Source organism: Urocampus carinirostris, chromosome 2 (assembly GCF_059441175.1).
Source record: "Urocampus carinirostris isolate Australia breed hairy pipefish chromosome 2, RoL_Ucar_1.0, whole genome shotgun sequence".
In the NCBI taxonomy this organism is placed as follows: Eukaryota; Metazoa; Chordata; class Actinopteri; order Syngnathiformes; family Syngnathidae; genus Urocampus; species Urocampus carinirostris.
This window is the reverse complement of record NC_142350.1, coordinates 26398958-26414885: the sequence shown is the minus strand read 5'-3', so window position 1 is coordinate 26414885 and position 15928 is coordinate 26398958. Positions and strand designations below refer to the sequence as shown.

General features: G+C 42.2%; 1 protein-coding gene across 1 annotated transcript in view; it reads right to left on the bottom strand.

Annotated features, from left to right (window-relative positions):
- Positions 1–15928, bottom strand: part of LOC148371529 (CUB and sushi domain-containing protein 3-like) — a 290824-nt gene that overhangs the window by 133136 nt on the left and 141760 nt on the right. The window contains exons 23-26 of the mRNA XM_088326066.1: positions 13661–13817; positions 6027–6218; positions 4497–4623; positions 4120–4322 (exon numbers count right to left, since the gene is read on the bottom strand). Of these exons, the coding sequence (XP_088182192.1) occupies positions 4120–4322; positions 4497–4623; positions 6027–6218; positions 13661–13817 (679 nt within the window). The remainder of the gene's footprint in view (positions 1–4119; positions 4323–4496; positions 4624–6026; positions 6219–13660; positions 13818–15928) is intronic.

Sequence of the window (15928 nt, the reverse complement as noted above, 5' to 3'; positions counted from 1 at the left end):
TTAATGCACTGCGTGGACGCGAAATGGAAATGGAACATTCTGAGAACACCACTGCACCCTACTGTAGTGGATATGCAATTGCACTTTATTCTGGGGAAAAAAAAGTTCCCCAATGTCAAATGCGTCCGCGCCCCACTTGACAGAGCCTCGTGCCGCAAGGGGCACTTGCCCCATTGTTGGAGAACCACTGATTCATCAAGACATGATTTCTAGATCTTGAGTAAATCGCAAATATATTTGTGTTTGGGACGGAAATTTATAGGAAAATACCATACAAACTAATGTCATCTGCCGCTAATCACCAGGAAAGATTAAATGCAATGGCAAAGTCATGCCACCATGGCCCAGTGTCTGTGTCATTTTTAAGCAGACTTGTTGAAAACATGGCAAAAACTTCAAGCATTTACAAGCACTTCACCCAAGATTCAAGCACCATTCAAAATTTGAAAACATCAATAAAATTAAAGCATTTTCAGAATTTTCAAGCACATGTACAAACCTTGTAGTATGTAAGTGTGTCATGTCTGAGGGATAACTCAAAATGACTTTTAGTGGAACTGTTAGATTGTTAGATAGATAGATACTTTATTCATCCCCGCAGGGTAAGCTCTTATTATAACAATTGTCCACAAAATGAAAAAGCATGCAACTTTCAGGGTTTGTTCTTGAAAGCATAAAGTTTAATTTGAAATGTGGTGCCATTCTCAGTTTGACCTCTGGGGTCGGATAGGATCACGACCTCCATAATATGACATTGCTATGCATTAAATTAGAAATGTCTGTATATTAACACCTAAATGTGACAGAAGTGTAAATTAAATTTGTTTTTCATATACCTGGGGATGACAAATCATATTTAATACCAGAGGCATCTCCATGGGTCAGGTAGAGGTCATTGACCTCTAAAATTTAAATTTTCTATGCATGAAATTAGAAACGTTTAAATCTGAGGTCCTGAATGTCATAGCAATATGTATTTGATGAGTATATCCATGTTTCTGACAAGGAGAAACTCATTTTTAATATTCATATTACTCTTACAAGTCATCCCTGGGGTCAGCCAGGGGCCACTGCCCTCCAATGTAATGCATATCTAGGCATAAAATCAGTTGTGTGTATATCTTGGGATGTAAATGTGATAGAAATGTAAACAATGCACATGCGCAGTGGCTAGCGCATGTGCGGCACAGTTCTAAGGTCTTGGGAACCTCCTGTGTGGGTTCAAATCCAGCTACCGGACTTACTGTGCGGAGTTTGTATGTTCTCCCCGTGCTTGCGTGGGTTTCCTCCGGGCACTCCGGTTTCCTCCCACATTCCAAAGACATGCATTTCAGGTGGATTGGCCGGTCCAAATTGTCCCTAGGTGTGAATGAGCGAGCGGGTTGTCTGTCCCAGTGTGCCCTGCGATTGGCTGGCAACCAATTCAGGGTGTCCTCTGCCCACTGCCCGATGATTGCTGGGATGGGCTCCAGCACCCCCGCGACCCTACTGAGGATAAGCGGTGCAGCTAATGAGATGAGATGAGATTCTAAAAGGACAATTTTATGGAAGCGTGGAGGTCAATTTTGGAAAATCATTCCACAATTGAATAAATCTATACAAAACTCTTTGATTTTAAAAAACAATACCGTATGAATATGAACATGAAAGAACTTCAACTATTTAAAAACTTAAACAACAATCAGGAAGCGTATATGCAGTGTGAAGAGTCGAACAGGTTACATAAAGTATGTACATTTATTCTTAGGACCATGACCTTTGGGGATTACGATGTTGGCCTGCAACTTCAGAACACTTCCTGCAACTACAGACACGGATTTAATCGCTGAAGTCACTGGAGCATGTGCATAGTGCTGTGCATTTTAAGGCTGCCTTTTTACATTTACAGTGCCCAGTACAACCCTTTTTCACAAATTCATAGCTAGCCTGTAAAGCTTCAGGGAGTGTTGTCCAAAGTGGCTGCCATCCAGCATCGGTGTCAACCCGTCCTCATTCTGATGGACTGGGCAAACATGGCTGGGGAACCAAAGCAAGGTTCCATGTATTAGCCTGGTACATTGCTCTTTTCTCATCCTGTGGAAGTGGAATGTTTTCCAGTGATCTTGAGCTCTGGGTGAAAAGATGCTTCCTTGCCTCATTCACATCCAGACATGCACTTGTTCTGTCACAGATAAGCACGACAAAACGTTCCAGTGCAGCTAAAGAATGGTCACTCAACTTTTGAGGCATCTGAGACGTTTCATGGAAAGCCTCTGTGACTTCTGGGTACAAACGCCATGTATCCCAGGCGGTCTTTTGACCACGACCACAGAACAAAGATGGTGTGTCACAGCCGAAGAATAAATTAAATGCCAGAGGTTTTGAACAAGTGGTTGGACACGTGTGAATGGCTATATTAGAGAAATTGCTACCAGCTCCAAAGGCAATCCACATTACTTCAAGACTGACTTTCAGAAGGACATTAACTGCCAAGATGACCACATAAGAGTCAACAGTTCACACAATCACCTTCTTGACTCCCTTGTTAGCTGTGTCTGCCACATGAAGAAACAGGGGAGTGCCCGCTTCCTCTTGAGTGAATGGAACCAGGAGACTGATCCCACATCCCACAGAAGAACAGAGGACTGTGTTGCCTTTTGTGGCATAGACTTCTTTCTCAGGATTTATTTGTATTTTTTCAATTGGAAGAGAGAGAAATTCAAATAATTCCGGTTTATTTTCCTCCACAGACAAGGAGTGTTTTCAGTTTTTTTTGTGATTAGAGGGCCTGGTTCAACCCTGCATCAGGTCCCCACTGTCACATACATCATCAATGAAAGCAACTAGTTCAGCAAAGCCAAGACTATGAAGGGGACCTTCATCATCATTAGTGATGTACATCGCTTGACTTGCTCGGTTGTACAGTTTTGTTAGGCAAGTAAGATGGTACTTTGTTTCAAGGTCAATCATATCTCCAAGAGATTGCTTTGCAGATAGTCCTGTGTCCTCCACCTGTATTGCATATTCGCCAACATTTGCATCCATCTGTTTTGTTGCTACTTCATGCAGTTTTTCTGACCCAGTTTCATTGCAAAAGAAACAAACTTGCTAGTCAGTTTACACAGATTTGCTGTCAGCCAAACAAGTGTGATGTTTTGCAGTACATGGCTGTATCTTGTTCTGAAAAGCCCCTTTATATATTTTGATTACCTTCTGGTTTAATTTTAATTTAAAAGGCTTGAGCCACTTTGCAGTGTTAGCAATTAACAGTGTACTCTCCAAACTTGTGCCATCATCTAGTCTAGTAATATCAATACCCATGGGAAAAACCCCAAGTTGTTTAACCTCCAAAACATCCTTAGATAATGACACATAGCCAACACCAGCAGGTTTCTTGGTAGATTTTGTCTCACTCGTGTGCAACTGGCACAAAGCACACAAATCCCAATCAGTTTGTGATTCGGATTGTTTTTGTGAGTTACATTTACACTCACATACCTGTCAACCTCCCTGGCTCCATGCCCCTACAAACTGTCGTATTTTCCTGTAAAAAATACAAAATAATCGTACACTGTATCTTTTTTTTTAATGAATGATGCATGATGGGAAATCCCCTGGTGGCAGACGCATGCGATTGACAAATTTGCGTTTTTCCGTACAGATTTCCTTGTACGTCGTACTCGTCTTAAAATGCATAAAAAAACGTACTTTGTACGGCAAAACCGTACAGGTTGACAGGTATGCTAATGTGCCACAAAACCATTTATCTCTTTGCAAAAGTAAACTGTAGTTGACTATATGCGACAAAAAATGTTAAATTTCTAAACAATTTTTTTTTAAAAACGTATCTTGTTATTTAAAAGAAAAGGGGATAAAACAAACAAGTGTGCACTTGCACTACTAATTCTACCGTTTAATTTTCCATGCAGCTGGACAGTATTGAGCGAGAGTGAGAAGAATAGGCCAGTACACAGGTTTTGAAGGTTCCATGCGGATTGAATCATCCAACAGACTCGAGCTAGCCTGCGAGCTGTATGTTTGACATTCTTGTTTTAAAGGTTCTTTTGGCCGAAAGGGGCTATTTTTTTGCAGTCACAATCACGTTAGTTCATTGCCATCCAAAAAAAAAAAAGCACTTACTTGAAAAATCGATGGCAAACCCAGACTTGGTAATGTAAAAGTCAGTTTCAAACTGAATGGTCACCATGTTGAGAGTGGAATGAATTCCCCCAGGCAGCAGAGAGCCGCTAACTTCTTTCAGAGACATTTCATTGTCTGGTGTTCCGTCCCATACTTTGAGAATATCATGGGATGCCTCGGTGTCAAAAGCGAGAAACTGGAGGCTGTAAGAGGCAGGATGACAAAGTTATCATGAATGGTTTTAGTGCATTGTTTGACAGCTCCTTAGCAGAGTGTCATGAATTTTGATTACTGTCTTCTTATTATGGCATATATTTGTTACTTTGATACAAAAAAAATGATTGTTTTCAGTTTCTTGCCCTGGCATTTTATATTACCTGACAATGTTTCCAGAGTTGACCTCAATAGTCCATATGCACCTGAGATTGTTGTCGTAAGGAAATGGGTAACCAGGTGAAAGGATCCGCCCTGAAGATTTCCCCTTGAAACTGCCTCCGCACTCCGCTGAATTTACAAACACACACACACAGACACTGAAACAAAGGTTTTTGGACAAAAATACACATTTGCTGGAACTATTGTTAGTCTTTTGTAGAGATACTCTTTGGCTACAAAATGCCCTTTCCATTCATGCTAAAGAGACTTCCTCCTTGCATTCCAGCTATGGAAAACCCAAAATATACCACAGATCCCCCGACCCCCCAAGGTAAGTTAGTAAGTATTAGATGATTTGATTGCTGGAGCCGATTTATGAACTGGCTACGCGATGGACAGATTTAGAGGAGTTACACTCACAGTGGCTCATCTGAGAGAAAGCGCCCAGATCCCAACGCCAAGGCAAAATGGTACAATAAAATGTAACAATAAAACTTCACACCTCCGACGTTTTTTTGTGTTGTAAAATAAAATATCTATCTATGGCTGTGTTCTTGAGTTGTGACAGGCCTGTGTTTGATTATTCCTAATAATCAAATTTTAGTTTGGGACAATTACCTAAACAAGAGTACTTGGCAGAAAACTAACCATTGGCAACCATCCATCCATCCTCTGCACTACTTATCCTCAGTAGGGTCGCGGGGGTGCTAATGCCCATCCCAGCTATCTCCAAGCAGTGGGCAGGGGACACCCTGAACTGGTTGCCAGCCAGTCACAGGGCACACAACTCACATGTTCATTCAGGATAGGGACAATTTGGACCGGCCAATTAATCTGACATGCCTGTATCTGGAATGTGGGAGGAAACCGGAGTGCCTGGAGGAAACCCACGCAGGGAGAACATACAAACTCCACACACGGAGGTTGCGGTAACTGGACTTGAACCCTGAACCTCTGCAACGTTGGGCCATTGGCTACCAAATTTTTTTTAACACATCAATTTCTGCGTGCAATACCAAATGGGCCTCGCAAGGAAGGGGCACATGGGAAATATCAATATAATCCAGAAAATGTGTCATTATAGTAGTTCTCCAAGCGGTTGTATCTAGTTCATGTCACATTTTGTAATTTGCAATCTGCTTGGCTTTCCACATCATTTCTTTGCTATTTTAAGACAGTTGAAGACATAACATTGTTTTTGACCTCAAGACATCTTTTCAAAACTAAACCTTTTATTATTTGATAATACGAGACGTTTCCTAGCAGCTGACAAGTCATACAAAGCCAAAAAACAAGAAAAAACATGACTACATTTACATAAGATTATAGATTCACAATGAAATACTACATAGACAACGCAATGCAATGTTTTTCTTTCTTTTAGTATCCGAATCGATAACATCCCCTCATGCTTAATGTGTACCAATTATAGACATAGTTTTGCAATGCATATATTGTGTTTTATCAGCATATGTAGTAAACTTATACTTGAGCGAAATAATAGTGAGATGAATGTAGTTAAAATGGCTTACCGATACATGAAGGTAGGTTGTTGTCCCACGTCCTTCTCTCTCCTGTCATGCATTTGAGTATGCCACTACCGTGCAGTGTGTAACCTTGCTCACAACCATATGAAATTGCACTTCCAGGAAAGTGACCTTGGTCACTGACTTTGAAACCAAATTGCAGCAGGCCAGGTTCTTCACAATTGGATAGGTCAAAACCTAAAGGAGGGTAAAATATTACAGTAATAAATAAAATATAATAAATAAAACATGAGAGACTTATTCCTTACAGCCATCCATCCATCCATTTTCTGCAACGCTTAGGCTCACTAGGAAACCACATTGGTAAGGGGATAGCATGAACTCCGCACGGGGAGGCCACGGTAGTTGAAATTCAACCCTGGACATCCACACAGTGTTGCTGCATGCTAACCACCCGGCCACCGAGCCGCTACTGGCAACCAATCAAGGTCATTTATGAGCATAATTTTTCTCTATGTTGTATAAAAGAATTGATTGACATTTGAAATAAAAAAAAACACAAAGTACACAATCTACTTCAGGGGTCTCCAACACAGCTACGTTTTGTTACTAATTAGTTAAAAGGGCACCCAGTTTGATTTACATTTCAAAAATGTTTTTAATATGTCGTTACTATGTTATTCAAGCACATCTATGAAATGCGCAAACTAAGGAGCTCGGAACAGAGATAACGACAGAGAGTAAGAAAGTTCCAAATTCCGTACGGCATCTTCATCAAAGGAGGTTCAACAAGCGCTGAATCTCACCCCGACTTCTGATGTGTGTAACCGTGAGGGAGAAAACATTGACTTTGGTTTCAGGACCACACAGTTGAGAGAGTTCTATCAAGCCTGTGTACTTACTCTCCGGCTCACCAGCTGTTCTGACTAGGCAGCATTAATGGAGCCGTGATTTAACAATTCTCCACGGCAGCAGGGAAGCAGAAGGCGACATTATTTACTCATCCCGAAATCAAAACTTTATACGGGCCCCTAGACATGACATAAGAATGACAGAGGAATGTGGAGATATATCAAAAGAATACTTTGTGGACAAAATGTATTTATTGTGCTAACAAGAGCCCATTGAAAAAGAATAGTGCATTGTAACAATAGTGCAAAGAAAGTATCATTTAGCAGCAACAAAAATCCCCAAATATGTATATTTTTTCACATTTAGCAGTGACCAAAACACTCAGAAGAGATATGTTTTCTTAATTTTTTTTCTAATTTAGGGTGGTGATGGCTGATGGCCCTGCGGAAGAAGCTGTCTCATATGCCAGGCTCACACTGCTCAAAGGCAACCTGAATCCGATTTGTTCAAGTCTGTCCGAACGGAACAAATCCAACTTTTTTACAGCAGACCCAGGACACTTTAATATGTGGTCCTAAATCCGATACAAATCCCATCTTTTGGAGTTTGGAATGGGACTACTGTCTGAACAATCGAGATGCATTCATGCGACCTCCATGTCATTGATAGGCGGCTTTCAACCAGGCAAGAGTAAGCAGAGAACAAGTGCACAAAAACACGAAGTTTCATGAAGTCACACATTCATGGAAGATGAACACAGCCAATATTCCGTCGCATAAATTTGGATTCCTAACATGTTGCCTGGCGTCAACACTGGCGCTCATTGATAAAGCTATAGTATCCTCTAGTGCTATTTAACAATATTTACAGTAAAATCACAGCACACGGACAGAGCCCCTAACCTGCGGCGCGGGTACTTTGGGCGCGATACACACGACACCGACACAATTACGGGGGTCCCGCGCACGTCCGCCGCCTTTCACTCGCCGCGCGCGGATAGCCGCCTGTCGTCGCGCCACCCCAGTTACGGGGGTAGCCCGATAACGCCCGCCGCATTTTCTCGTGTCGCGCCGTGTGACGCTGTGTCCGCCGAACTCGCTCCGTCTCGCGGCCCGGGAGTGACCCCTGCCACTTATATTAAAAATATATATATTTTTTTTTTTAACCATTACAGACCGCGAAGCTCTGAAGCTACCGCGAAGTAGCGAGGTCCCACTGTATTTAAATAGTGCTACATAAAATACACACTGTAATAAAAATACGGTAATATGCAAATGTGGGGATGTGGTTTAATGTGGCCTTTTACTCCCCTGGGTGGAATTAAAGAGCCTCATGGCATGAGGAAGAAGTGATCTCCTCAGTCTGTCCGTGGAGCAAGACTGTGACAGCAGTCTGTCACTGAAGGTGCTCTTACGTTTGGAGATGATGCCGTGTAGTGGATGTGATGAATTGTCCATGATTGACCGCAGCTTTATCAGTGCCTGTCTCTCAGCAACAGTTTAGGATCACCAGTTTATTAAGACGAGAGGCATCCTTCTTCTTGGCGCTGCCTCCCCAACACGCTGCCGCATAGAAGAGGGCGCTTGCCACAATAGTCTCATAGAAGATTTGTAGGAGCTTTTTGCAGATATTCAAGGACGCCAGCCATCTGAGGAAGTACAGTCGGCTTTGACCTTTCCTGCATATAGCTTCTGTGTTGGCAGTCCAGTCCAGTTTATTGTCCAGCTGCACACCCAGGTATCTGTAGGTCTGGACAAATTCTACACATTCTCCTTTGATAGTTACAGGAACCGGGTGAGTTCTAGTTCTCCTGAAGTCCACCACCATCTCCCTGGTCTTGTTGGTGTTCAGGTGCAGGTGGTTAGCGTCGCTCCATTGGACAAAGTCCTGAATCAATTTCCTGTACTCCTCCTCCTGCCCACTCCTGATACATCCCACGATAGCAGTGTGACGTCATGTGTCTTCTTCTGCGCATGCTGACCCGTTGTTGCAAACACATTACATTTACCGTATTTTCCGCACTATAAGGCGCACCTAAAAGGCTTAATTTTTTTCAAAAGCTGACCATGCGCCTTATAATACAGTGCGCCTTATATATGGCTCAATATTAAATCGCAAGGTCTCGCAACTTATGCAACAGCCGCCGACTCGATTTCCCCCCGAACGTGGAGTAGTCCGCGGTGTACGCTGGGATTTATATACCGCCGTTTCATTGGCTAACTAATGTGTCAATCATCATTTGTCGATGAATCGATCGCTATTGGCTAAAGTTATTCGGAGCCTCGGATAGGCTGGAGGGCCAAAACAAACCCTGCAATTGGCCGAAAAAGATGTGTCAATCATCAGTTAAATCGATCGCTATTGGCTGAAGTTATTCGGAGCCTCGGATAGGCTAGAGGGCCGAAACAAACCCTGCAATTGGCCGAAAAAGACTGAATAGCATGCTTGCTAAACTACGCCATAAAGAAACATGTTTCATTAGTCTGTATTTGTAAATATTTTACTCTCCTGGATTTACTACACTCACGGTTGTAAGAAGACCATGATTGCGTATCATTATTGAACGTGAGAACTTAGGTGAGCTATGCGGCTTTATATTTTCCCGGTATCTTGTTTTAGAACGATCTTGATGTTGCTGTGATGAGTTGAGTGAATTAAACTCAATTCCAAGTGTTTATTGTTATATGCACAGTAAAGTTGCGAGCGCAAAAGAAAATAGAAACTAAGAAATGGTTGGCATTTCTTGAATCCCAAGACTTGAACCTTCCGAATGATATTTGAAACGATGCATTTGAGTGACATCGTACGGACACCGCATCCGCACGTGTCTACGACACGTATTTGCTTCTTTGCAAGCTTTGGGAATGTTAAGGGGGTAATAAATTGGACTGAACTATCTGACTGTTTTGTCGACGTTCCCATTGTAGCGCCTTATAATCCGGTGCGCCTTACCTATGGAAGATATAGGACCAAAAACTATTTTTTGGGGGTGCGCCCTAGAACCCGGTGCGCCCTATAGTGCGGAAATTACGGTAGTTGGAAATATGAACGATCCCCCCCAAAACATCGGATTTCGCCCCAAAAATCGTAATTGAGCATTCAACTCTGCATTGTGAACCTAGCCATAGTCTATTTGTCATGGTTTTAAAGGACCTGTAGCGCCTACAAAAGGGCAACGGGTCTAAGAGGTGGTGGCAGTGGTGAGAAGAGTCCTTTATATAGCGGACAGGACTCCGGCAATGTTCTCTAGACTGGGCAGTGAGCAGCCAATGATCTTCTGAGCTATGTTGATGTTTTTTTTCTGTCCACTGCAGTGCTTCCAGCATACCACATTGTGAAAATGTCCATCCTTGACATTTAATTGTGCCATCTAAGTGTGCAAGATGCTACGAGAGGTTGATAAAGGATACAAAAACATTCAAACTGTTGAAAGAAGCATGTTTTGGCCAATGAACGTGGTTTTAATAAGCGTCGCCTATCTTCAGGCACTAAAGTGAATTGCTATACAAAGCAGCAACAGCTGCCTTATTTGTTTTACAATTTTCTTCACTTTAGATCTTTGCCCGTGACAGATGTGATGAAGTGTCATGGCCAGCATAAATCACAGATACGGCTTGCGTTTAGGAAATATCATCTGTTCTATTAGGTAATGTTTCCTGAGCGTTCACACAAAGTCTGTGAGCATCTCTTGGAAGAACAGTGAGCAAAATCAATCCCAAGTGTCGCAACCAAAATCCTGAGATCTAATCGAGTTACATTTTATGTTTTCAGGAACAATAGTTAATAGTAATTTATACTAATAATTTACAACAGCAATTTCCATCCATTTTCTGCACCACTCATCCTCCTCAGTAGGGTCGCGGGGGTTCTGGAGCCCATCCCAGCTATCTTCGGGCAGCGGGCAGGGGACAGCCTGAACTGGTTGCCAGCCAGTCGCAGAGCACACAGAGACAGACAACTCACTCACTCATACACACCTAGGGACAATTTGTACCGGCCAATTAACCTGAAATGCATGTTTTTGAAATGTGGGAGGAAACCGGAGTGCCCGGATGAAACCCACGCAATCATGGGGAGAACATGCAAACTCCACACAGGAGGTTTAATCTCGTGACTTCAGAACTGTGCCGCACACGCGCTAACCACTGCACCGCCGTGCTACTTGCAATTTCAATTCTTAAAAACATTTTCGGGATTCATATAGTTGGTTGCACAATACCTTGCGTGGCAACATTGATGTAATCACATAGGTAAAAAAGGTCACGTAACTACGTAGTTTAACAGTGCAGGCGATTAGCAAAGTAAACCACATGCCTTAGTGATAAAAAAATCATACAATAAGAATAATTTCTTTAAAAAGCGATCTCTTCCATTTCCATGCCGCCGCTCTAGTCCCTCTCCCCCTTTCACTTACACGCTACCTTTCACTTACACAATCTGACATTTACTTCAAAATACCACGCTTAAAACACCGCAGAGGAACAGGCCCTGTTTTTGTATGCATGCACTGTAATTCTGGCTAAATTTGGCTAGTTAATTCATTTTGCAATTTCAAGTCCCGACTTTAATGCGCATGATATATTTTGTTGTGTGCAACTTAGCGGGATCATTGCTTTTAGGGTAGATAGGTAAGGAAAATGATGATCCAGTTTTCATGTTCAGAGGAAGTGTTTAAATGGCCCTATCAGCAGTTTCTTTTCATGAAAATTGCAATTCTGTCCTCTAGGAAAGGACATTAATTCTGCTTGAAAAATCTGCAGTATGGTTATGATATTGTTCACCTTGTTGACAAGACCTCAAAAAATCTGATATAAAAATTAAAGTCGACCTGATCACCACCACGTCAGTTGATCCGTATCAGGCAAACACGTTTTTAGGGTCATAAATCTCTCAAAATCACAGGTGGAATATTTCGTTGTCTAGCACTAATAATCTAGTGTTATAATGCTAAAATTTACGTTTCTGGCATTGTTTTATTTTCAGTAATGCAACTGTTTTTTTGGAATGTATTATACCACGCAAAACCCAAGCCAAGACCCAGGTAGACCATTAAGTAACGGGCATCCATTTAAATAGACTGAATGCTTGGCAAAAATGTAAACCTTTGGTCAGGAACCTATGTCTCGCGAGCCAGACATGGCTGTTTTCACGAGCGCATATGGCTGGGAGATCAAATTTAGCCAGGGTAAATATTCTCGTCGTCATTTCAATTAGGAAGAGCTTGCATGTTCAACAATGTTCACAAATAGATGTGTAAAGATTACTGATGCGGGGCACCTGAGGCCGCCCCGTTAGCGCCAACAGCCACGGACCCTGATTGGCCGTTGGACTGTTTATTTAACTCCCGCCTTCTTAAAAACATTCGTCAGATCGTCTGCGAACCTATGCTCCCAGCTAGGCAAGCTTTTTGTGACTCACTGACGCTAGCCTGCCCTGTTTCCTGCCTGATACCTGTTGCCGACCTCTTTTCTGGACCCGTTTCTGCTTCTCCGCCACGGCCATCGACCTGTTTTTCTCCCTGTCTACTACTACCCTCGCTTGACACAGAAATGCCACTTACGCGTTCCTGCTATCTGCTACCCGTGACTGATGATCATCGGATCATGGATGCAAGTCCTGTTCTACTTCTGAATACAAACTGAGTAAAACGAACGCAATCGGGTCCCATCTCCATTCCTGATCTGTGACAAGATGGGTTATTTTCTAGTATATATAAGGCACAGTCTCAACTATAGTTTACAGTCAGGATGTCACACCAACAGACTCCGTTTTGGCTCCAAGGATTTTCATTTCATAGAAACACATTAAACCATGTGTGTTCACTTTTGAGACGCTTTGTGATTGAAACCCACAGAACCAACTGTAAACAACTGAAAACTCCTGCAAAGCACCCTAAGCAATTTGATCCAGTGAGCAGTAGGAAAGGGGCAGAGCTATGCACCCATTCCCTTCTCTCTAATTTTGTGACACTTTTACAAAATAAATTTGCCCGTACCTTGTTTTGAAACCATTATTAAGGACAAAATGAGTCTCAACATTAATTAGCAGTCGGGAACCTATGGCTTGCGAGCCAGATATGGTGCTTTTCATGAATACATCAGGCACAAAGACAAATCAAAACATTTGCAAATTTCTCTGAATTTACCAAATATGGAACTCTTGATGATGTTTAAAAAATGCAGAGCCAAAGCAAGACTTTGCAACACTGGGATTACAAGTGGTTTAGTTTAGTATACATGGGGCACAGTCTTAACCACAGTTTACAGTGTAGGTGTCACAACAACCGACCCCATTTTGGCTTGAAGCTGACTGAAAAAGTGTGTTTACTATTAAGACATGTTATGAATCAAACCCACAGAACAAACTAAAAACACATATAAACGCAGGGTAGGATATCGAGATCATACTAGAGATGGGCTGAGCTATAAACCCTTAGCCCAAGCGTTCACTACTTTCTCTCTCTACTTTCTTGTTTGCAGTATTTTATGGGCATTTTTACTTTGCTCGCACCTTGTTTTAAAACAATTTTTAGGACAAAAATGATGATCGAAATGAACCTCAATACTCCCAAGTAATATATATTGATATGGAATTAATGATATTTCATCAACTTTATAAAATCATTAAACGTCACACAATGAAATAAAATGTGCTAAAGAATTAGCTTTTGTCTTGAGAGCGGGTTTAGCGTTTTGTTGAACATTGTCTTAAAATATTTGGAGAGTATCTCTAAAAAAAAAGAAGGAAAATGTTTTGCTTTAACTGCTCTTTGGGTCAAAAAGTTTCCCAAACACCGATTTAAACCAAATACACGAACATTAACTTACTGTGGTATCTGAGATGAAAACCAGCGGCTGTGCCATCCTGGTCGGAGTAGAATTCCAACCACATGTTGTTAGAAGTGCTGGTGAGTGAAAGACCTTGCATGCTTGTACCCGTGTATGCACTCAGCAGTTGGGCTGAGCCATCTACACCATCATAGACCTGAGGAGGAAAAACAAAAAGGAGGACTCAGATAATAGAAGCAATGACCCTATTTTCATGAGCGTAGGGCGCAGCGTGTTAAAAAGTGCAATCTTCGTAACTGGTTCTATTTCTGTACTTAACACCGGAAAACACACCAGACACATAGTAACTAAAGTATCTAAAAGAATTTCAATAATCAATAAAGCCAAATTCCTTTTAAACTATAATGCATCGTATTTATTATATTGTTCTCTAGTTCTACCATACTTAACATATTGTGCAGAATTCTGGGGCAAGAATTACAAAAGTTCACTACAGCCCCTTTTTATCCTCCCAAAACGTGCAATTAAAACCATACGCAGGGTAGGATATCGAGATCATACTAATATTTTATTCCTGCAGTCCAAATTATTAAAATTAGATGATTGAGTAAAATGTTTAACTGCACAACTGTTATTTAAGGTCAACAAAAACAAAGTGCCAGAAAACATCCATAAATTATTCATTCGGAAAGAGGGAAATTATAATTTAATGGGCAGTAGTGAATTCATCCCAAAGGTGAGAACCACCAGGAAAAGTATGCGTGTGTCTGTGTGTGGAGTCAAAACTTTGGAACAATTTACAAGACGAGATTAAACAATGTCCAACTATTCACTTGTTCAAATTTAAATACAAAAAAACATTCCTGGCGGAATACAGAGATGAGGAGGGTGGGTTATGAGTGGTGTGGGAGATTGAGAATAGTGCGTCTAGTTAACTTTGTGTTATTGTTGCTATTCTTATATCAAAACTGTTATTATTAATATCATTACAATTCAGATTCAGATTCAGATTCAGATCTACTTTATTGTCATTCTAGTACACGTGTCTACAGAACGAAATGTCGATGCATCTGACCCCCACAGTTTCCTTGAATGTACAGATATAAATAATGTTGTATTGTATTTTGGCTACGTGTAGTATTTTACCATAGTGCCGATAGTGCAAGAAGAGTAGCTAACCAGATGTGCAAAATGGGCAGTCAGGTTAACAAGTCAGGTACACAGTAACATTAACACTGTAACAATAACGCTGTAATTACAATAGTGCAGAGAGCAATGTGCAAGGAGTGGCAAGCTATAAAAAAAAAAAAACTGCCAGTAGTGCAAAAGTCAGATTAGCAGCCGTTTAGATTTAAGTTAACTATATGTTAGATTGACCATTTAACAGTCTAATGGCCAGGGGGACTAGACTATTGCGGAGCCTGGTGGTCCTGCACCGCACACTGCAGTACCTCTTCCCAGAGGCTAGCAGAGTGAACAGTCCATGATGGGGGTGAGAGGGGTCCCCGGTAATGTTTTTTGCATGGGATAGGCAGTGCTTCTGGCCAATGTCCTGAATGGAGGGAAGTGTAGTCCCGATTATTTTCTCTGCTGTCCTCGTTACCCTCCTCACACTACCCCAGTCGGTAGCGCTGCAGCCTCCACACCACACAGAGATACAGCTGGTCAGGATACTCTCTATGGTGCCCCTGTAGAATGTAATGAGGGAGGGTGGGGGCAGGTGGGCTCTCCTCATCCTCCGCAGGAAGTACAGGCGCTGCTGTGCCCTCTTAACCAGTGATGCAGTGTTTACGGACCAGGTGAGTTTGTTTGTAATGTGCACCCCTAGGAACTTGCTACTGCTGACAACCTCCACAGCCTTGTTGTTGATGCAAAGTGGGGCATGGTTGGGCTGGTTTTTCCTAAAGTCGACAATGATCTCTTTAGTTTTGTCGACATTCAGGACCAGGCTGTTGTCCCTGCACCAGCCCACCAACTGCTCCACCTCCTCTCTGTAGGCCAGGTCGTTGTCATCCCTGATGAGGCCCACCACTGTTGTGTCGTCAGCATACTTCACGATGTGGTTTGTGGCGGACCTAGGGACGCAGTCGTGTGTCATCAAGGTGAACAGCAAGGGGCTTAGGACGCAGCCTTGGGGGGAGCCCGTGCTGAGGTAGATGACATCTGAACTGTTCTGACCTATCCGCACTGATTGGGGTCTGTCACAGAGGAAGTCCAGCAGCCAGTTCCGCAGGGGGGTGTTGAAACCCAGGAGTCTCATTTTGTATACCAGATGTTGTGGGATGATGGTGTTGAATGCTGAACTGA